A 24,545-nucleotide genomic window follows, 5' to 3' on the forward strand; every position below is an offset into this window, starting at 1 on the left:
TTAATGAGATACCTGCAGGTAGGTATCTAAACTGGTTAGATACCTGTGGCAAAATTTTGTCATGTGTGTCACATGCTTTGCTGGATTCCAGTCACAACAGCCATCAGAAATCATCACTACAGTGTAAAGAGAGCTGGGTCATAAAGGTGATCATATGAATCTAGGAAGCCTACCAGTGAGTTATTTTAGCACTGATTCGATCAGGAAGCCGCCATTGTTGGCAGTGACCAGAGTTGCATGTGCACGAGCCATATAGTCTAAATCAGTTATTGTACAAATCCAGGTAACTTCGTTCACCTGAGGTGATTATTGGAAGGTCTCTAAACTAGTGAAGATACCTGGATTTGTGCAATAACCCATGCATACAATTATAATTTATAGAAATTTCATTTGTACATGGTTGTTATTACACAGTTCGTGGCAATGACACAAAACATTTACATCTTCTGCTAAGGACAATAGGCATATGAATTCTTTATAGGGTGAGAATGCACAGTCACTATATACCAGGAGTGAATCTATAGGATTTTGTAAGGTGTATGTTGGGTTGTGTTATAGTTAATTAGGACATTAATTAAAACATACAGGGGGTTGAGAAAAGCAGTAACTGGTGGATACTAGTAGAACAGAGAACTGGAACCACAGGAAACACTTAGCTCTAGCTCAAGAAGGTAAACATTTTCACTTAAACTGGTCACGATCAATAATAAGCATTATATTATGCATTGTGAGTCACTTCACTTTTTATTATCCATGCAAGCCCGGCCCACTACGTATATATAGGCAAGAAGCTTAAGACATTCATTTTTGAGAATTATCGCCAGTTTCTAGTACAGCTGTACAAAGCTGTTATACAGAGCTAAGGTATGCAACATAATTATTATAAATGCTGCAGTGCAGTCTTGAACCGGAGTATCTAATGTATATTTGTGCAAAAAGGGGTCTTATAGCCTTTCCAATTGCAAGTACTTGTCAATCCATAACTTGACTTGTGAGTATGGTACCAGCCTGAAATGTGGTCACTTTACACTATAGCACCATTCCCTGGATGTAATTTTAAGACAATAGGTTAAATACATGAGTTATATGACCTGTCAAATTTGGAAAGGCTACAAGACCCCTTTTTGCAGATCCGGTTACATTTGAACGTTCTAGCAATTCTGTGATTGCTGTGATCAGCCAGCTGTAATACTGTGCATGTGTGTCTGTCTGTTTAGTATAGTATCTAATAATATAACAATCTGCTTCTTTGCAAAATTATGCAGAGTTACAGCTGCTCTGGCTCTGATATACACAATGCACAAAAATTGTTGTCTATTATGCTGAGTAGTAAAATTAAATCTAAGAATATTAGAAGGGATATGTGAGCAGATTGGCAAGAAGGGCCTTCCACACTCTATAAACAGTAATTTTGATATGTGTGTGGAAGACTCCTTTTCACAAATCTGGTCATTATACATAATTTATTTTTATTTAATATTATTAAGAAATTTGCAAAACATGCAGCGACTGTTTTGGTTGTGCACATCTATATAGCTGTACATGTTGCACAATCTCCTTTTGCTGGTATACCTTATGGAGGGAAACTTAGGCAAATGGTAAGCTAAACTGCATTGGGCGAAATAAACTTTGGCAAATTCAAGCTCAAAAGAGATGTTAATCTGAGGCGCTACGAGTAATTGGTGAGTTAAACTTTGGAGAATTTGTACTAAATCAGCAAATTTGTCAAAATTTTCCCCTGCCAACATTTTCCTCTATACAGTATACCAACCATTTATTATTCAGATCACTTCAATTCACAAGGGCAAAGACATGGTGATACTACACTAGCTGTGGGAGCTAGTAATTGTATAAAATGTCACTCACAAAGCGTCAAATTAAACAAACATATAGTAGTGTCAAATATTAGTTAACTGATGAAGTGTGAGCTCTTGCTGACGTTACTACTACTCACTACCTACTCAGGCTACTGCATGCATGATCATGGCTAATATTCCTATAGAGTTGATTTATTCTAACAATCAATGTTTTAAGTGTATGGCATTTTCAGGGATCTAAACAGCAAACCAAAATTATTATTATTATATACACAGTGACTGATTAAGCCAAGATCAGTAGCCTGAGTCTTCCACCTTGCTCTCTCCATATGCATTTTTATTTTTAACATATATGGATGTATGCATCTGTGGTTAATTAGCAAAGAAAAGAATAAACACACTAATAGTATTTCATTCATAACCTGTAGCTGGGGTCCTTCTATTAGCCATACCACTATACAAATGGTTATTTACCAATTAAATGGCATACACAATGTGTCATTCCCATCTTGAAGTGTGGGGACCATGCTACTATAACTATCATACTATATCATTAATAATTCAAAGTTTTGAGATCACAATATTTTATATCAATTGAGTTTCTTTTCTCCCTCATTAGTTTGGCTTTCTACTTGGTAGATCTACTACGTACTCTACAGCAGTTAACTAAAACTGTGCAACTCCAATATTAGATTACAGATAACACCCATGTATAGCCAATTATGAAATATCACAATGTCATTTCTGCTATCAATAATATTAACATTTTTGTGTACTTTTGAACTCGTGATTCTGTTCATTAAAGCTACAACTGTTTATACTGGAAAATGGTTTAACCCAAACTTAATTAAAGCTCGTACCACCCATCATGCACTGACTTCTGATTGTTGATTCATAATAATGTAACAGGCTGGAAATAGAGTCGATCATAATTCTAGCATAAAGCTGCAGGATTTAGCTAAACATTGAGTAACATCAATTTATCACGATAGCATGAAACAATAACAGATTTGAAAACAGTCTCTACTGTAGGCCCTTCAGTGGCTATTATGTATATACAGTATAGAGGATCTTTACTTTGACAGTAGAGAAAATGTGGCTTGCACCTGTAACACTGGCAACTCTTTTGGACAGTAGTGATTCTAGAACTGACAAACAGGGGGGCACAGCATGAAAGCTGTTGCATGGCTATAAAAAGTCAACTAAAGCTACGTAGAGAATTGAGTGACAAAAACGTATTTTGTATTGTATCTTCTGCTCACTTATAAATAAAATTAATGTTCTTTTAAGATAGAAACATTCATATAATGTGTACAAATTGACAACCGTACTAACTCGTACTGCATATATTACTACAATTGCATAATTTGGTTTAGGCAAAAGAAAATCCCTCACAACCAAATCTAATAGCAATTAAAACTTTGTCTCTGCACTGTTGTTCACTGGTGTATTGAGAGAGTTTTAAATTATTAAAACATGTCGATGCCTCTGGTACCTGTATGGAGTAGGAAACAAGCTGAATCAACAAGTAGTCAAGTACACACATATGCATACAGATTACACACATATATAACACACTTCGATTGCGTATGAAATATACAAATGTGTCGGTTGAAAATATATCCATTATACATATCAGCAAATGAGTAATACAGGTGTAGAGACAGCATACAAAAAACATGCATACCACATAGCAAAATTATTTTTAGGGGAAAAGATTTTTGCAGATGAGCAGTTTTCTATGAAAATTTTCTTGTAGTTTGATTATTGTTGGAGTATATATACCTGGAATTTTTGTCACCAGTTAATTGGCTGCCAATAATTGGCATGGAGTAATTGTTGTTGTGTAATAATACAAGTGACAAGTGTCTACATTACAAGCATACATAGTTTTACATACCTGAAAACAATAAAACAAATTACTTACTCAAAAAACCACAGTTACCACACAAGGTAGTTAAGCTTGCTTGTAAGAGTCACAGCCAGTTTTCTTCCTGATTACAGTGGAACCTCTCTATTACGGACATTTTGGGACCCAGAAATTTAGGCTACTTTTTGCTGTAATATAGAGGTTTTCCTCTTTCAGAGGTAAAAATGTATTAACCTGTTGGGACAAAATTTTTGTCCTTAATATGGAGGTTTTTTCTATTGTGTCCTTAATTCGGGGAGTTTGTTAAGAGAGGTGCTACTGTACAACGTTTATAAGGTAAGGAGACTGGTGAAAAATTGTCATGTAAAAAATCAGTTTCTCAACATTCTCTGGTGACAGTGCAGCATGTTTCACAGATATGATGCAGGGGCGGATCCAGGAGTGGCAAGGGGAGGGGCACAAACAGGCTAAGTTGTAGGTGGATGAGGTGAGCAGATTCTCTTGTAATTTTTAAGTTGCAATGATCACTCCTTAGTAGGCTGATTTTTGTCATTATGGCCTTTGCAGATGGTTGTAAAGTCTTAAAATCTGTTTAAAAGGCTATGAAAGTCTTAACACCAGGAATACGATAATTATTTTTAGAGGCACTTAGTACATACAAAGGTGCTGAGATGACAGTTTGACAGCTATTTTAACTTTGGTAATAGGTGAGTTTGCAATAAGCGGAGGTAATATATGCAGTTTTCATGAGTTATTTAAATTGATTTTGATCTGACAAGGTGTATACTGTAATTTTATCAATTGCAAAAGAATAGCTATGGCTCTTCCACAGAGTGAGGGGGGGATTTGCCGCCATTGTGATGACATTACCAGCTGTGCTAAACAACTGCTCAGATGGTACTGAAGTGGCCACTACACAAAGATATTTGCGTGCCAGTTTACTGACATTGGGATACAAGTGTTGATGGGCAGATCACCAGGACGATGCACTGATATTAGAAGTTCGGTTTTGTAACGAAGTAGCTCTGACTGCACAATGTCCATAAAAGTTATGTTAGTAATTTGCTCATTTTCAGATTGAAACAATAACCTCCATTAATGCATGCACTCTTTTTTTCCTTGTAGGTTCACTGCAAGCACCTGTGGAACTGGAAGCAGAAGAGGAAGGTCCTGAAGATTCCGTGACATACTCAATTTGAGCTTCATTATCACTCTGCACACACTCCTTTAACCGTATAATGTCCTCTAAAACACAATCAAAAATTTCTACTTTTGCAGTAGCAGATAAGTGTGTTAGAGTTTTGAACCTGGGATCTAAAATGATGATTTATACATCAACATTATGATGTTGGGATTTGCATATCTCAATTTTATATCTTCTTGTAAAGCCTTCTTAATGCTTTAATTGCAGTGTTATCATTATCTTGGATAGCTATCTTGGTTTGTATTTCATGCTGTAGGTGTCCCAAAGCAGAGATAGTGGGATACTTTTCACCAGAGAGGTGCTGAGAAGTAATTTTAAGGGGCCTTAGTAATTTGCAATACCTTCTAAAATACACCACTCATTTGGGAGTATATAGTTAAAAAAATACATCAAACTATCTCAACGTTGCAGTAGTACACTGCTGATGGGCAACTGCTGTTCACACACTCGTTCTATCATGTTGTATGTGGAATTCCAGACATCATGAATAAGCTTGTGTTTGGGAACATCACTAAATAGTAGCTGACTTTTTAAAATTCATCACCTCCCACACATGACTTGTGGAAATGAGAAATAAGCTAACTTGCAAGCAGTGTAGAAACTTGAGATATTTGCAGAGCTTTCTGGACAGCCGGGTTCAACGTGTGGCCTGCACATGCAAGCCTCAACACATTCATATCCTCACGAGCCTTTTACTATGTTAGATACTCTATCAGTAGTATACTGCTTGTTGAAACTGATGCACCATTCTTTAACAACAGTATTCAAAGTCTGAGCAATTGCCTTGTGGTTGTGTGTCCCAGGAAAACAGTGTGTCTGAAGATTATGAAAACACATTTTGAAATCTGGAGTAATAAAATGGCACATTATGGCAGGTGAGAGAGATACAACCATTTCCATTACACTATGACCACACATCTGTACAGTTGAGAAACTCTGCACTGGCCACAGTCCCTCTGATTCGCTGCTTCTAACTCATGCACAAGTCATTTAAATTACTTGTAACAGTTGTTCGGCAGGGAATGACATAACGTGGCTCTACTTTCTTTAGTAGATTCAAAAACCCACATCATCAACGATGCTATTTGGCCATATGTCCCATGCGATCATCTCGCAAACAGCATGTGTAAGCTTCTTGGCTTTTTCAAAAGATTGTGGCAAAGGTTGTACACGCTTGGTTACAAAATCATCCATAGTACTGACAGTAGCTTCTTCCCCTGAATCCTTGTAGAGCTCATCGTGGATTGAGTAGTACCACATGTGCAAGTGGCTTCTCATGTTGGTGGTTCCTTCTGCGTGAACTACCTTTTCCTTACAAATGTTACAGTTGAGCTTTCTTTCCTTCTATTTCGCCCTTAGGAAACCCAAAATACTGCCATACTTTCGACGTTCGATTTCTTCGGTGTTACTAACTCAATAGAATAGTCAGCCATGTTTATCATGAGAGCCACATATGGTAATCAGTAATCGGTTTTAAACAATTTCCTAATCGGTTATTGCTATTTGTACCACAACGGGTCAATTAATTGGTTAACCGGTGAAAGTGCACAGCACTATGACACCTGACACAAGACACCTGATCCTCAAATTTTGGGTGGTAACAATCTGCAAAAATAATAATAATAAAAATCCCGCCATATGCTTAATCAATCTGACTTGGCATACACATTTCACTTCTTCTGACTGCAAAGGCTCTAACCACTATCATTATATACCAACACATTTATAATCTTACCCGATCTTCACCAGAGATGAATGATATCCTGAATTTTGTTAATCCAGATATTCCCTATTAATAGGTAGTATATTTCACACATACAATACATGCAACATTAGATAACTCACTTCAAGATGAGCAAAGCCACCAACAGGGACTCGAGGTGACCCAGTGGCAAATTTCAGTAACAGAGCCTTTTCTTCTTCTGGAAGACTTCTAACCAGTGACCAGAACCAAACAACAACATCAGATGATTGAATTGAAGGTGGAGAATACTACAACAAAAATGTGTATGTAAGTACAATTACTCTATATCTCTTAGCATTGCACTTGGTTATTTAATGTAAAATTGTACGGAGATATTTACCAAATGATTGAGAATCGAATTAAATACTTGCATATTCATAAATCACAGACGTAGGAGCCATGTTCAACACACAGGTCACATGACATGAACGCTCACTCACTCACACACACTACACACACAACAAACACACACCTCTGTATTATCTTTCCAATCATCTACATCAATCGTTGGGATTCCAGACAACAGTAATGAAAACTGATCTGGTGTGAATATTCTCAAATATTCAACTGGTATCATCTATATAAAAAATCAGAAATAAACATAGTTTGTCAGTACGAAAGTACTATAGTAGGCAGACATGGGGCCAAGTACATGAGTACTTATACTTAAGTACACTTAAGTACAAATTTGAAAGTACTTGTACTTTACTTAAATACTTTCTTAATTACCGCAATGTACTTGTACTTATACTCAAGTACTTTGCCATGTACTTGTATGTACTTGAGTACTTAAAGTACTTTAATGTACCACAAACATTGTAATTTGTACACAGTGAGTGTCGATGAAAATAAATTTGATGAAGTTGTATAGTTTTTAACTTCTTTAGTACTTTTTACAACCTTAGTATGTATCATGTAGCTACAAGCAGCTGTTATTCTGGTTGGAATTCTAGTATAATACAAAACAATGCTATTGTTTACATTGAGAGTTGAAGAGAATGGTTGACAAAAACCTGAAAGTACCTGTTGTCCTAAAATATTTTGTAATTCCTGAAGTTTGAGACTGAATGCAACTACCGTAATGAGGGTTTTGTTGAATTGGTGGTAAGAAATTATTATTTATAGTGCATGCATCCTTCTACGTCAGACACCACTACTTGTGAAGAAGACAACTCAACTATGGTAACTGATCGAAATTACTTTATTACTTTACATGCTGAACTTGATGACTACTTGGAAACCCCATGTGTACCGAAAAAAAAAACCGACCCTGTAAACTTTTTGGAAAGATAATCGCAAAGCATACTCTTACCTTTCCATTGTGACAAAAGATGTTTTTCAGTACCTATGTCATTTACCCCAATTAAGCATCACAGGAAAAGAATTTAAATCTGAGCATAGTAGACTTATATTGATTTAAAAATTAAATAGTTATTTGTGCTGTGTAATGGTTCTGTGAATATAAAACTGTACCTTGCATGTTTGTACCTCAAGCCTAAGTTATTATGCACAGCTGCATAAATGTTGCTATAGGCAAATGTATTGTACTTGTACTTTACTTAAATACTTCTGGTATGTACTTGTACTTTACTTAAATACTTCTGGTATGTACTTGTACTTTACTTAAGTACTCTCGTGATTTCAGTTAAAGTACTTGTACTTATACTTCCAAAACTCAAAAGTACTTGTATTTTACTTAAGTACCTTTAAATGTACTTGGCTCCATGTCTGATAGTAGGGACCACAAAGGTTTGGGCATGGCCCATGAAAAAACGTCACCCAAAAACCAGCCTCACTTTTGTCTGACAACAATGAAGCAGTATTGGTTAGGTAAAACAAACCTTCAGATCGACCCAAAACGTTTTCAACAAGTTGCTATGAAATTTTAAAATACATTATTAAACAGAATTTTCTAGTGATTGACTGACTGACAAGCACAACTTGGTAACAGCTATGGCTACGGGCTTGATTTTTTCACTGTTCGATGTTACTTCAGCTGGACACATGCCTTTGGTATACCACAATACGTACAGTGCATTCTTCATGGACTTACCAGTGTCCTCCTTTGTGTCCCATTCATCTTTGCTGACAGTGAAAGGTGTCGACTTGGCAGAAGCACATGATGGCTTCCCTTTGTAACGAATTGTTCAAGATTCATAATGTTCTGTAATGGGTTGAACATAGCTGACTATGGATAGTTTGGATACTTCACTTTTCAGACAATACTTGATAGCTGGGGCACATGACTCCATTTTTTTCTTTTGATGCAGTATGCATGGGTTCATAATTTTTAAAAAGTTAACAAGCAAGAGTACACGTAATGTTAAAGTAGAGTAGGGACCATAGCACATCGATAAAAAGTACTGAAACAAGCTGGAGTAGTGTACAATATCAAGACAATATTAAATCACAGTAAAACAATAAAAAGTGTTATATCCCTACTGTGCTCAAGATACCATATTGGAAATGCACAGTAGGGATATAACACTTCTTAGACTACATATACAACAGCTCATTTAGAGGTTTACTAAATCACTTAGTCACCTGTGTGCCCTCAAGAAACTTTGTATATGATAAAAAATGATAACACAAAGGACACATTGCAGTACTTGGTGTACATATCTTTCCATATCTTACTTCACCATTATGTACATCACTGACTGTTGAACAACTCAAGGTATTTAATTTAGCGGAGCTGGTTGAGGAGCCAGCTAGCGTTCGCTGTCTTGAATCATCAAGTAGTGATTCCTTATTCTTCACATGTGTACATACATGGATAGTGTTACTAAATGCTAACATGTTGATGTTATCATCACACCGATGCATGTGTTTCTTATATGTACAAGTAAAATTTTTTGGAATTTTCAGGGACCATAGCATGTACTGAAACAAGCTGGAGTAGTGCATGATATTAAATCACAGTAAGACACCAAGACCAAGGGAACTAAGTGATTTAGTAACTACTTGAAGGCCTGAGGCTGTAGCGTCCCGAGTGCAGCGAAGGTATTGCTAAGGGCCTGAGGGGTTACTAAATTGCTTAGTTCCCATAGGTCACGGTGTCTAACTTATTTAGACTATACATTGCAATGGTTTAATGTACGTTCCTTTATAGCCACGACATGAGTATGGGATGAAAGAGCAACGAAAAATGGCTGAACACTCATTCTGAAATTCCTATGGTGCCCACAAGAATAATTATTTGAGGGGTGGGTACCTGTAACCAGAGTAATGAAATGCGCTTAGTCTACTGCTTGTGCTAGAATTGTTTGCAGAACACAGAGAAGAAGAGTACTACATGTAAGGTATTAGCAGTAAGCATTAAGGATGAAAATAAAAGTGTAATTCTACAGCTCCCTGGCAATACAACAAACTCACCTCCCAAAATCCATTCTGAAATGCTTCCAGTTCCTTCTCGATAGAAATTTCCAACTTGAAGCTGGAAAATGCTTTGATGAAATCGTTCTAACAAACAAACACACCATTAAAAAATAACACTTTTAATAGTATGCACATATATGTGTGTGTGTGTGCGTCACGCGTGTGTGTGTGTGCGTCACGCGTGTGTGCGTGTGTGTGTGTGTGCACGTGCGCGTGTGTGTGTGTTGTACAATAAACATTATTGTACTTTGTGTGGGAGGATCAAAGTGCAAACTAGTACTGTAATTTCCCCACAGTAGCAACTAGCCACATAACTATACTGTATGAGTCATACAGTATAGTTATGCAGATAATGAGGCAAGTAAAAACCCACTAATAAGGCAAATATAACCCCAATCAGACAGCATAAATGATCACGTGTATGACATTGCAAATCACTAAAACTAGCCAAACTAATCCTACCAGTTCGTTCTACGATTAGAAATAGATTATATGAACATCTACCAAAAGTCTAGCTGATTACCAAAAATTGATGTGGTTCAAGCGCTCAAGATGAATGCTCTGAGCAAGACAACCAGGAAGTACAATACACAATGTCTACGCTAGTGCATAGGAAAAATACAGCACTCGGGAGGCATCTTGAAGCTAATACAACACTCCGGCTTTGCTTCATGATGTATTAGCCTATCAACACACACCCCTCATACTATATTTTCAATACACACGTGCGGGCTGATGTGGCGGTGCTTTAACTATAACTTGAAGGACTTGATTTTTTTTGAATAGAACAGTTTTTGCATGCAATCATGAAATTAAAAGCAATAGAACAATCAACCCCCAGCACAAGATTGGAAGAGAATCATCTTGCATAATACAGAAACTAAGAATTTTACAATTGAAAAGTACGTAATGTCCTCTTTTTTGCAAATGTTTTGTCTTTAGGCATTTTTCCAATTGCTATGTGTACAGATCATAATTTAGAGCATAATACACTAGCTACACCTTGTTTTCTTCAGTCACTTCATCACAATGGCTACTTCTGCTATAATCCCTCAGGCTGAAGCTCTCAGGTTTCTTCTCACAATATGGACACTGCAGAAAGGCAGCAAAACTCAGTCCCAAGTCACTAATGTCTCCACCAAATGAGTGAAAATTCTGATAGGACTCACTATCCACCGTCTCCAAATCATCAGGGTATACTAATGGCATGCCTATCAACTAAAGTGACAGTAATCATCATATGTACATATGTACCTTCTGTATAACAAGCTATTCACTAATGCACAAAAGGTCAGCATTCAAAGACAACAGTGAACCTCTCTATAATGGGCACTTTGTGACCTAGAATTGTATGCCTATATTAACATAGAGGTTTATTTTTTCAGAGGTACAAATGTACAGAGTAGGGCCCAAACGAACTTGGATTGTCAGGGTTCGAACATTCATCAACTAAAGTTCACGAATCTTTCAAACTTTTAAATGGAGCTGATTCCTGTTTATAAATTATAAATCACAGCATATTAAATGTTAAATGCATCTCACAAGTTTGCAACACACACATGCAGTTGTACTGACTCAACAGTTTTACTGAGAAAACTTGAAATTGAATACCACAAGTAAGAATTGTTTGTGATTACTAGGTTTTAAATACATTTTACTACTGCTATACAGTTGAGACAAGTGATGGCACCACATAGAAACCTTAAAACCTCATAGAGGCATGGACTGTGACCACCACTAAACCATCAACACATAACTTAATTAAATGCCTAATACCATATGTCTGGCCTCCCCCACATTATTATGCAACAAAACAAAATGGATAGCTTAACTGTATCACTATCTAATTAGTAACTATAGTTCAAACTGTTCAACCCACATTCGAATGTTCGTTTGTTCGAACGAACCTTCGAATTCACCTAAGTTTGTTTGGGCCCTAGTACAGAGTAAGAGACCAAATCTTTGTCCTTGTTATGGAGGTTTTTTTCTATTATGTCCTTAATTCAGGAGTTTAATTTGTTAAGAGAGATTCCACTGTAGCACTGAAAAAGCATCTAAGATCTCTGGATATAAGTTTAAAATTATACAATTGTACAAGTTTTTTAATCAAATAAAGTTGTAAACCACAAATAGCACTCCCGCTACATGAATTATATGCTTAATTAAGTATCTCACCTATGCAAACCAATGGGACCACTCAAAAAGTACAAAACCCTAAAATATGAGTGCAGAAAAGCTCAACTTGAAACTTTAAATAGAACAATCACTTCACTTCAATCACAATCACTTCATTGTACATTAGTGTTAAAACCCAGTTGGGTGATTGCTAATTAGCAAATAAATGAATGATATAAAATAACATTCATTTAAATGTAAACCCACTACTAAATGCTACCAGGTAACATACGTACTTGTTTAACAAGTGGGTGAGCCAATCTGAAATTGATGACTTCCTTATGGCTCACTGCTACTGCCAGCATCTTTCCAATGAATTTCAGCAACCCAAGATGGCTGACAGAAATATTTCGTGGACACCCATGATGATTTCCTTCTACAAGTAGTTCGTGAGGCATCAACCTGGAGGATGAACAGAATCGCTGTGTCAGACTTGACTGACTGTGATACAAAACATTAAAAAAACATACATTATACAGTTCTAAGTAAACATGACAAACAGAGAACTGGCAAGCACAGTCATACGTACATGTAGTGTGAGTTGTCACATTTCTTGAACAAGTAATATTTGCTGACAACTTCTTTGGAGAAACATGACCAAAATTCCCTGCGTGGACCTGCTGCTATACCTAATGGTAGGAAATATCACATTATAACTGAACTAGTACAGGTAGTGCTCGTATACTGCACAAACACCAACACTACGCATGCTACCAATAAATGCACAAACACACACGCACTAGGGAATAATACATACGTATTATACAGTACGTGTTCACTACACACATGCACACCCACACACACACACACACACACACACACACACACACACACACACACACACACACACACACACACACACACACACACACACACACACACACACACACACACACACACACACACACACACACACACACATGTGCAAACATGCAGTGCTATACATCAATCCACAATGCACACTTTACCTGGTTCATTGTAGAAGGTGACATCAAAACCTGCCCTCAAGCTGGATGGACTAGTGTATTTCAACTTATTATATGCTGACATCAGTACTGACTCCCTTCTAACATCTCTTAACAAAGTGCAATCACACCTGTCAGTGATAAATGGATTAAAACATAAACCACACAGCTGGAAATTGAAGCTAAAATTATATTTTGAAAATACATATAGGCTGGTGGGTTATCAAATATCATGTCAGTTACACTGTTCCAAATATATTTTCTTCATTACAATTTTTTATGCTATCAAATTCTTGTGGTTTTTTTCATTTTTAAATCAGGCACGTGCCCACAGCCAGCTAAAGGCTGGCTGTGGGCGCACACCTGGTTTACTGAAATCGTTTTTGTAAAAACGTGTGTGTACCTATCTATGTTTGTCCGTATGCACCCACGTGAGCAAATCCTGTTAGTGGTAAAAGCAGTCGGCCTATGAAAATTAAACACTAAATGAAGCCTGTATTAAACTTGAGCATAGGCAAGGTTTGCACTGAGGCGGTTTTTTTTTGCCAGTTATAAATACGGGTGTAGTGACTCTCTACAAACTTCATGAACTACCTTCCCATTGGGCTCTTCATGTACTTAACTACCAAAAACACCGTAGCAGGTCTCTTACGCATCTAGGAAATGTGACTCGAAAAGGAACATGTTCCAACGTACGCAAACGAAAATGAAGGGTATCTTTGAGGTTTTGTAGAAAGAATTTGCGGGAAAAACACTATAAACAAACTATAAAACAGTTGAGAAGATGCTTCTGTGCAATAAGTTGTTGAAAGCGGTTTGTTCAAAATGTGATTCCTTAGCAATGCATAGCAGCGTAATTAGAGAATTACAAAATAATTCCCCAATTACAAAATCAAAAATTACAATAACTATACATACGTAATTGCATTATTACAAGACAGAAAACTATACATACGTAATTGCATTATTACAAGACAGAAGCCTTAGTTAAAATATATTTCCAGCTATATAACTAGCGCCTGGTTTTTAGAAGTAGCAAATCAACTTGTTTGTATTAGCCATGTTACTGTAGTAAAACTCTTGTCATGGCCCTCTGTAATGTATTCCTTAGCTATCTAAACACCGCTCTCTCTAAGTGATCAAATGGGTAAAAAATTGCTTGGACCAATGTATATCAAACACACAACAGCTGATAAGATATTTGCAGCTTAACATACCAACAGTCTGGCGGGATATAGTTCTTCATCTTGTCTATCATTCGTCTGAACCATTGCTTCTTGTTATTGAGATCTAACAGGTCTTTACACTTCTGCAGGAATGTGGAGCTGCCCCCTCCCTCCTCCATTAATATGTCAGGATTGGTACTGACAAATTGATTGAATATGGCATAGTATGCTTCATGTTGTGCCACTGCTTCTAATACTTTCTGTACTTGCTATAGAGAAAAATATGAACATGCATACAAACATATATTACATACATACATACATACATACATACATACATTACATACATACTTATTCAGTGGCTTACCAGATACGTCTTTCGCTTGGCTTCAGATTCAACATCATAATTTCGTTCCAGTAACTTCCCTAACACCAACAGCTAAAAAGGGAATGCAACAAAACACCAAACTAATATGTGTACATTGTACAAAGGGTCACCATTACCTGGTTGGGTTTAGACTTCATGATGGAGAGGACACACTCTCTCTCTGATGAGAAGTTAGCATAGAGCAATGGTGGCCACCCTTTACCATCCACACAATCAATCGGGTGGTCATGGCTGATCAAGAGCTGCGCACACTGACTGGAGCCGAGTAGTGCAGCAATGTGTAGACAACTAGTACCATGATCGTCCTATAGTAAATCACTACTGTACACTGCACACAAACTTCTAAACATGAGGATGTACCATAAACCATAAAAAAACAGTCAGACTACAAGTGAGACTAACTTTGGCCAGTTTAAAGATTTGCAAATCTTATTTGCCAATCAGTTATTGGACATCATGCAATTGCTATTGGCAGCATGGGTAGGCTGGAGGTGTAAAGTATTCACCTTTACCAAAATGATTCACGAAATTTAGTCAAAAATGGTATTGGACATTGAGAATATTTAGAGGTAAGTGGGTGATAACCTCAACCATCTTCACACTGCAAATCAGGGATCATGTATTTGTGTCAGGATGGATTTCAAAAGCACACAACATTAGTATCTCCTGAACATCTGTACTGTTATATGGCAAATTGTAGCAGTTTGTATGGTGCATATAATTTATAGCAGTGTCACGTGCATGTTTAAAACAAAAGACTTGTGATGAAATTAAGATAAACGTGGTGCTGCATGTATGGTATTGTTATTTCTACCCATACAGGATCATTAACCAAAGTATACACAAGTTGTACAAATACTCTAATAAAGCATTCAGTGCATACTCACCGGACAATAGACTAAAGCATCATTGTCAAGTAGTGACCTCATACAGTCTGTGTTCTGGTAGAATGTGGACCACATTAAAGCTGTCCAGCCTGTATCAAATCAACCAGTAATGAGAAACAGTCATTGTGTGTAACAGATAGAGACAGTCATTACGTATATTTTGCGCATATACACACTCATAGGCACACACTTGTAGCACACACACAATAAACACAAACTACTCATAACACATAACAGAGAACACAATAAGTATTAATATACACTCTAAGCCAAACTGGCACAACCCAGATATCTACTGCTCCCCCATAAATTCCACTGGGCCAGCTGCTTCAATCATGAAGTGTATGTATTAGCCACAAAACTTAACTAGTGCTGAGAAAAAATGGAGCAGAAGCCATGGTGTGCGGTTCACACGGGACCAATGGAGCACTATTATTGTCTTATCAAATACTCTTGAGTACAGTGAGTACTGACTGATAGTGAGTACATAACACAAGATGGCCCACACAATTTCAAAAAAATATGTACATACACTCATTCATGGGCGTCAGTGAAAGCAGAGTCCCAGTCTAGGGGATAAGGGGGCATGCTTCCCCAGAAAAAAATTGAAAAATTTCACATTTTGATATGTTATTTGGAGGGCTGTAATATTGTGTGTAAGGTGCTAACTACCTGATACAAGCGTTCAATGCTAGGTATAAACTGGATATTGACCAAAGTGCACCTCTGTAATGCTTAAACCTCACCATTTGAGAAATAAACTGTAAGGGGTGTTGCCAAAGTAGAAACAAAGGCAAAGTTATAATGTAATGGTAACTATTTTTAAAGGCGCCTAATATGGACGAAGTGGATATGTCTTGGTCAAAGACAGCTTAGATACTGTATATAACTGTTGTTTCTATCAATTGTTGCCATTAAATACATGCTAAGTAGACCATTGCATGCTAACTATTAATTTTGATTTCATCGAATTTGAATTTTATGCAGCCAAAAAGTGGTCTCATGGTCGTACCTACTCTGCCGCCCTCGAACTCATTAAACAAGTAATCACAATTTGGATCAAATTATTTTTAAAAGTACTTCACACATAACATACCTTTACTGTCCCTTACATTAATAGTGCCAACTTGTTGCTCCAGTAACACATCCAGTATGACACTGTTACCAACTTCTTGTTGGTAGGGAGAACAAACTGCCAACATAATAAGTGATGGAGGAAACCCAACAGCAGTAGAGTGTGTATTGGAACTGCTACTCAATAGTTCAGGATAATGCTCCAGTAAGAATGATACACACTATACAACACAGTCAGTAATCAAGAATATTACTATATTTCATCAAACTATCTAAATTAAACATTGCAGGGACAAAGATTTTAATCTCAAACAAAGAGTCTGGTTTATTTCTGAAGCAGGAAAACCTGCAAAAAGTACCGAAAAACTTCTTAGCTCGTCCACTGTAATGAAACAGTGCGTGAATATAACAGAAGGAAAATATTCTTTAAACAATGAACAAGAGCTACTCCCTTTAACATACACACAGCATTGTATACCACTCACCATCACCCTGCCACACCAGATAGCTAACTCTAACACTGTAGGATGAGTACTGGATGACATCATTCTATCAAACAGCTCTCTTTTTTCCTCAAACAACAGCTGCAGTATATCATACGAGCTATCAGTCCCTTCATTACACAATGCAGCCTCCACGATGACATGGAGAAGGGTTGGGTGTTTTGCCAAAACTGGTTGCAATGTTGTCAGTGATAGTAACAACTTGAAACATTCATACTGGCCACAAGCAGCTGCCAATGTCAATGGAACAATTCCTCTGTCATCTGTAGTGTTTGGATCAGCCTAGAAAAATGGTTGTAGTGATTGTTCAATTAGAGTATTTTATAGCAAATGTACCTATGTAGATACGTAGCAATTTTTGCTTACAAGGAAAAATTAGAAACTTTAAGTTAGATCAGGAATCATAGCAACGAAAAAGGGTAGCCACCTACACTTGCAGATATACTAGTGGACATCTCAAACCTACTTCTGGCTGCCACTAATATATCAGCAGGTGTAGTGACTGTTAATTAGAGAAATGACACACTTAAAACACTCAGCTAAATGAAAGTCAAGCTTCATTGAAGTCTGCATATTCTTATCAGAATGCTGTGAGGCTCACTGTGGGGTCATTGCTGGTGTTTTGTCAGACTTATCTCTTGCTGCAACGCTTTCAGATAGCTAATCAATGAAACAATTCCCCTGTCATCTCACACATCTGTAGTGTTTGGATCAGCCTAGAGGTATATACCACTGTAAGTGACTACTCGATTAGAGTACTATTTTGACCAGAGCAGTCAATCACTCACTCACTCACTTCCTTGCTCGCTCGCTCGCTCGCACACTCACACACACACACACACACACACACACACACACACACACACACACACACACACACACATACACACCACATCACACATACAGTATAGCCGGAAATTATCAAGGCACAATTTTTTGTCTAAATGTGCAAAAAAAGTAAATTTTTCATTTTTTACTCACGAAGTCCCAGGAATAAGTACATGTAACCTACTTTTGCAAAGCTGTCATCACTCGCAAATTCATGAAAAATCTGTCCCCCCAAAATTTCCAGCTATACGGTACCACACATAGATACCACACACACGCATAGGTGCACGCGCGCACACACACACACCTTATATTTTATAGCAATCTCCACTAAACTGGGATGACCATAGTACACTGCCAACTGCAGAACTAACTGAGCCACAATAGAGCACAAGTTGCTATGAGACAACTGACTAAATATTTCCACAACATCTTCAGTAGCACCTCCTACTAGTGCCTCTAATAGTTCATCATAATCAACCACCTTCCTACCCTACAGTTACACACAATTACACAGAAGCAATAATACACCACATGGTATAGTGAAACCTCATTAATATGGCCTGACCTGGCCTCATAATGCAGTGGCCTTATTACATGGTAATGAAGTACTGTGTGCCTTAGCTGTGAGGTAACCACTATATATTTTGTTGTTAAAGAGGTGGTTGCTAACTTCACTGTACGTATGTAGATAGGATGCCTGTACATTGTACTGGAGTCCTGATAGACTAGTTACTCACCTTCAACTTCTTTGATAGCTTCTTCTTGACTTGTTCAATATGGTTGGTAGTGAACAAGCCAGTTCCCATTAGTGGCCTTAGTACTGCACACCAGTCACTTTGGTGCTACGGTAGAAGAATAACATTCTTTCACATGAATAATGAATGACATGCAACTGTGAATGATTATATCATAAGACAGTATGGCGCTTGAAACTTGAAGTGATTGTCCCAGTGGATTACTACTGGTGGAGTAGTAGATGTCTGAGTTGGGCAAGTTTAGCTCAGAGTATAAATATTTACATATCACTAATTAAACAGTCACTATGGTAATTAAGAAACACTAGACTGTAATTATATAGCATTATCAAACGGTATGGTAGTACTGTTTAAGTAGGGATCGCCCTGAAAAATTTTTCATTAAATATAACAAAACACTTACAGGTAGCCAGATATAGAATTTTAAAATTGTAAAAACTCGAATTAGTCTCACTGCCTCACTGACAAGGCTAGAGGCCAAACGAAGCAGCATACGGCCACCATTTTATACCACAATAACAAACTCATCAGTGGGATGGGCCTTTTGGGGTTCTGACGAGTGTAGGCCCTCTGCACCTTGTCTCTTTTATCTTCAATCAGGTTGCTTGTCTTCTTATTCATCCAACGAAACCATATCGAGGCGTTAATTTTCTGTATCAACACTTTCTTTCAGCAACATAATATAGACACCACAGAATTATTTCAGAGCTGGATTTCAGAAGTGCTTCAGTCCCGGTGCTACTACAAGAGATATACTAGCTAGATATCTGCAAGTTCATGTTTGGGATCCCATTCGCAATACCACGCCCACCAATTAAAGATCTAGGTGAACTAATGGCGATAGAGTACGGAGACCACACCTCTTAACAATCTAGCTCTTTACTTAATAGTAAACAAAATGACCTCACCCTTTATTGGTCTAGCTAGCTGCACACCCCTTGGCTGACTAGAAATATACTCTAATAGAACAGTCACTTTAATACAACAGTCATGTATGATATTCTAATAGAAGAGTCACAAGTTACATTGTGCTACAACTAAAAACTAAACAAACTAGTATTTATTAATTTAAAATGAAGTAGGGATCTATACAATAAGAAGTAGTGAAACAAGATGAATGTGGTATTACAGCATAGCTCAGTGGGAAAGTCCCTACTTTGGCACATTTGCTCAATGCCAAAGTAGGGACTTTCCCACTGAGCTATGCTGTAATACTATCGTTCATCTTGTTTCACTACTTTTTATTGCATAGATCCTACTTCATTTTTAAATTAAATACTAGTTAAAGTTTTTTTTTCTGTCGTAGGCAATTTAAACTACAAAAAATAGTTCAGCTAACTCCATTACATGGAAAATCCCTAACATGGAAAATCCCTAACATAAACACCAAACAGTAAAACAACGTAGAAAGTTACGTAAGTAGAGATAGGCCTGACCATGATGAGGATTTGTACAGTTTTCATAACAAAATACATGTGAGATTGTCACACAATTCATGTTTATGGGCATGTGAATATAACAAGAGTGTACACACGAATTAAGCTAATTCACCTCAAGATCAGCTGACTGCTCAACCACTTCACTATCACTGACTACAAACTTGTCATCATCATCATCATCAATGTCTACTTCTCCTTCATCATTCCCATCATCTTCCTCACCATCACTATCATCCTCTAGTGCTCCAATAGGCAGACCAGCTGCAGTGAAATGAAATGAAAAATTTAAACATTGTATCTAGTTGTAACCGTATGGCCTTTGGATCTCACCATTTTTGGGACCAAGAAAAATGTGACCTCAGTAATGAGGCGGTCTTATTAATGAAGCCGTGAAACACCTTTGTAAGTTATACTAAGAGTCTCTCTATTGTCAACTCTTGACAGTTCAGTTCACAGGCTATTAGTTTTTCAGTTACACCGTGTCAAGAACAAAGATTCAGACTTTTTATTAATACGTAGCACAAGACCAGATCTGCACAGGACACACATTCACTTCTAACAATTTAATGCGTACTGTTTATAATTTCTTAACAGTAAAGCCTCACTTATTCCTCTTTATTAAGACCACCTTATATACAGCGGCCATACCAAGTATGTCCCAAACCACAGCTTAAAATTCGGTCCTTGAAATTTTTAGCTTTACTTGAATGACACATACAAACAAAGCAGTACCATGGGTGACTGTGCATGTATAGTATAGTACACACAGGTACCTTGTTTTCTGGATCTTGTCTGTTTCAGGTCTCGAAAATTTTGCATCTTTTTGGCCTCTTTCTTTTCCCTCAATGATACTGTCCTTGAAGAAGTCCTAGTAGTGAAGCAATAGCAGGACATTAGCCATTGTCAAAGTTATACCATGTTGCATTTACATATTACTAGTCCTCACTACATATCATCTTTAGTTTGAAACCTGTATGTGAGCACCACATGTGTATCACATAAGTCTATTTGCAAATAAATAGTTAAATCCTGATGGACTAAAACTTATATGTCATAGGTAATCAAGGAAGCTGCCTCAGTAAAGCATAGTGGACTGAGCAGGCTTTAATTTAGTATAGCAAAAAAAGATACCTAAATGTTAGTACTCCAATAGAGCAGTCAAATATTCTAATAGAGCAGTCACTGTAATGTTGTTCCTTAACTACTTGCTTTCTGCATACACCCTTGATGTATAGTAGGAGGAAGTGTATGGGAGAAAGTTACTATGCATAAGCATAGACATAGCACTCTTCTTCTTAGTGCATCAAATCAAAAAATACGGGCACAGCACAAGTCTATAAATTTACCTCACTGGTGTCTGCTTTTTCCTGACCACAATTGCACCGTCACTGCTGTCTTCATCAGAACTGTCATCTTCAAGCCGCCTCTTTCTGTTGCTCCTCATGGATGTGACCAACTGACTATCTTCCTCGGCTAATTGACTGCCATCATCATTTTGTTGTCTCCAAGTGCCAGCCGTTTCATCATTTGAACTACTACTGGTGCTGCTGCTAGCACCTTCATCATCCATGCCGTCATCAATAAAGTCATCTTCATAAATATCTAGGGTGTTGGCATATCTGGTCTCCTTGTTGTAAGAATTGTAACTGTATCAAACAAAAGTTTGCACAAACTGATGATGAACTGAGAAACAACTTTGCATGGTCTAGCGTACTAAACCAACCATACAGTATGATACAAAATTTAGGCAAAAGAAATTGGGCAATTCAACTGTAGATAGAATTTGGCAGATAATATCTGATAAATGTTTGTGTCATACCACATTCTCTCTATTGTGTAATGCTTCCTAGAAAAAGTGTCAAACTTTAATTTGTGAGTGACAGTTGCTGTTGAATACCCTTGTAAGAGGTGGTGACTTTGCTATGGTAGTGATTAATCTTTACCCTGGAACCATCACCTCTTACAGAACTACTGAACATCTATCAACACTGGAAGACCTGTAAAGTTCTCCAGAGGCATCACACAAGAACCTTCCAGAGGGGTGAAGTGGAATCCCACTATGTCATGTGATGATGGCTTTAATATTTCCACCTCACAATCGTAGTTTGCAAGCAACCCATGCATGGGACACTGCACACACGTTCAACTTACACTCTAGTAAAGTTTCCTCCACGAGATCCAACCTCATAACGAGGTTCATGTTTACTGAAAGATGTGTTAGCCGCCTCGCAATCATCTGATGAATTTTCTGACGAATCAGACCTCGAATCAGAATCGTCCGCTATTCTGCATCTTTTTCTAGAACTCTTCGTCAGAAACTTTTCACGTTTTTCCTGCAGCCGAGATGAACGTCTGGTGTTCCCTGAAGACATTTACACTCAAGAGATGGGCTCGAAAATCTCATCGAAAGCCCGCCACAGCTGTAAACCACAATCGATTCTATTTGCCTGATCACACGTGACCAACAAAGCGCGAGAGGCTGTGGGCGTGACTAGAGCAACAAAGTCGTTATGCTGAGATGTCTCATACTGATTGTACTGGCCTTATCTCTCACCACCAGTGAGGCCAGCGCTATTGACGAGGCTGCTGACTATGATTTTAGACCGAGATGTGAAAAAATCGACCAGTGTTCCTGCAAGTTGAAAGGTGTGCCTGGACACACAGGCTTAATCACTTTACACCCACTGGTCAGTGGAGATCACGTGGCAAGGTTTATGACAAATTCATCATCAGAACAAACTGGGGATCACTATAAGTTCTTCTACAATCCTTGTGTGAGTTTATCAGTGCCTGCTACTGTGAACTGTTACGATGTGGCTATTTGTCAAACTTTGATTGGTGGCCATACTAAGGCTCAGTTTGATTTGGGTCTTATTGAGAGTGTACAGTTTGTGTACAGAAATGGTGCAGTGTTTGCAGTATATCATTCCAGTTACAACAGGACCAACTTGAAAAACAGAACATCTGAAATTGAACTGGTGTGTGATGAGAACGAGATACTAGGGAGACTTGAATTTGTTGGTGAGCCCTCCAACTAGGTTCTACCAGTTTAAGTTGTTCACGCAGTGTGCCTGTCCTGGGAAGTGTACATCTGTTAAGAAGGAATGTATAATGAAGGACTCATGTAGTTGTGAAATGTCCGATGGTACTGGAGTGATTAATTTACATTCAATAGATAATCCTGACACTCCCATGGAAGACAGCATATCATCATCGGAGACTTACTGGTACAACCCTTGCTCCCCTGTGACCTCTCCAGATTGTGATGGTAACTCTGTGTGTGGGAAATATGATAACTCTAATACCGGATTGGGGTTTTCAAACAGTGCAAAATTTATTGCAGATGGTGATAGTGTAGCTATTCAATACAGCAATACTGAGACTGGTAAAGTTTCCACTGTCCATCTCAATTGTGACCGAGGTGCTAGGTATAAACCATACTTTAGATTTGAAGGTTCTGAGAAAGATGAATATTTCATGAGTTTAGACAGCGTGTGTGCTTGTCCAGGTGAATGTGGTACTCCAGCTTTAACACCTTTTCAGCAGTGTAATCAGATTGACTCATGTTCTTGTAAAGTACGTGAAACAGGTCAAGTTATTAGCCTACATGAACTAGACAATCCAAGTGCACCACTCAAAACAATTGGTACTGATGGGTACACCTATTACTACAATCCTTGTAGTGGAGTTCAGCTACACACTGAAGGAGGAGATTGTGTCGGAGTATCAGCATGTAAAGAAGACCTTTACTATGATTATGCCAGTTTCACTACACTGGGTGGTGTTAGCTCAACCTTCATCAGTTATGATAATATCACAATACGATACAATGGAGGAAGTGGAGTAGATTATTGCGATGTGCTGGTCATTTGTGATGTTAATGCCATTGTGCCACAATTTATGATGGACAAACATTCAAATTCTTATTACAGGTTTAACCTTACCACTAGTGTGGTGTGTTAACATTGCTGTAAGCCTCACCATATTGTACATGTGACTAAGTTAACTTGAAATTTTTGTACATAGTTCAGTGTATATCATTTGTGTTACCTTTTGAATTCTGCTTTGCAATTGATTCTAGCTAATCAAAATTTTCTACTAAGCATGATGATAAATGTTCCAGACAATGCTGTGCCTAACATGATGCAGCAGTCCGTCAGTCAGCAGACAGAGGTGAGTGACAATCTCCACTGCTCAGCTATGCACCCTCTTTTCTATAGGTGGACTCACCAGGGCTGCTTCAGGTGTATGACTTATATAGAAAGAGGCATCAGTGTCAATAACATGTATATCAAAATAATACCTCAACCATTAATCACATTAGCTAGCAAAAAAATGAACAAGGAACA

The 24,545-nt window shown here is 37.7% G+C and overlaps 2 protein-coding genes across 2 annotated transcripts; one reads left to right on the top strand and one right to left on the bottom strand.

Moving 5' to 3' along the window:
* Nucleotides 1-3,075: 3,075 nt before the first annotated feature.
* LOC136242635 (E3 ubiquitin-protein ligase HACE1-like) lies at nucleotides 3,076-22,650 on the bottom strand. The gene is made up of 21 exons (XM_066034081.1): nucleotides 22,348-22,650; nucleotides 21,543-21,842; nucleotides 20,970-21,064; nucleotides 20,309-20,457; nucleotides 18,740-18,844; nucleotides 18,307-18,492; nucleotides 17,154-17,453; nucleotides 16,691-16,889; nucleotides 15,595-15,683; nucleotides 14,824-15,012; nucleotides 14,687-14,758; nucleotides 14,371-14,588; nucleotides 13,157-13,284; nucleotides 12,718-12,817; nucleotides 12,425-12,590; nucleotides 11,016-11,231; nucleotides 10,011-10,097; nucleotides 7,108-7,212; nucleotides 6,737-6,883; nucleotides 6,627-6,680; nucleotides 3,076-3,312 (listed from the first exon to the last, which is right to left on the bottom strand). The coding sequence occupies exons 1-21, from the start codon at nucleotides 22,566-22,568 to the stop codon at nucleotides 3,190-3,192; spliced, it is 3,249 nt and encodes a 1,082-aa protein (XP_065890153.1). The 5' UTR covers nucleotides 22,569-22,650; the 3' UTR covers nucleotides 3,076-3,189.
* LOC136242638 (uncharacterized) lies at nucleotides 22,639-24,276 on the top strand. Its single transcript, XM_066034083.1, has one exon. It carries the CDS (start codon nucleotides 23,308-23,310, stop codon nucleotides 24,157-24,159), a length of 852 nt encoding a protein of 283 aa, XP_065890155.1. The 5' UTR covers nucleotides 22,639-23,307; the 3' UTR covers nucleotides 24,160-24,276.
* Nucleotides 24,277-24,545: the final 269 nt, after the last annotated feature.

Source organism: Dysidea avara, chromosome 13, assembly GCF_963678975.1.
Source record: "Dysidea avara chromosome 13, odDysAvar1.4, whole genome shotgun sequence".
Taxonomy (NCBI): domain Eukaryota; kingdom Metazoa; phylum Porifera; class Demospongiae; order Dictyoceratida; family Dysideidae; genus Dysidea; species Dysidea avara.

Coding starts and splice junctions, on each gene's coding strand:
- LOC136242638 (XM_066034083.1), top strand. CDS start 23,308: ATGAAGGACTCATGTAGTTGTGAAATGTCCGATGGTACTGGAGTGATT.
- LOC136242635 (XM_066034081.1), bottom strand. CDS start 22,568: ATGTCTTCAGGGAACACCAGACGTTCATCTCGGCTGCAGGAAAAACGT. Junction 12,591..12,717: donor TGTGACAACTCACACTACAT/GTACGTATGACT, acceptor TTCATCCTCCAG/GTTGATGCCTCACGAACTAC. Junction 7,213..10,010: donor TTCAGAATGGATTTTGGGAG/GTGAGTTTGTTG, acceptor TTTTTTATATAG/ATGATACCAGTTGAATATTT.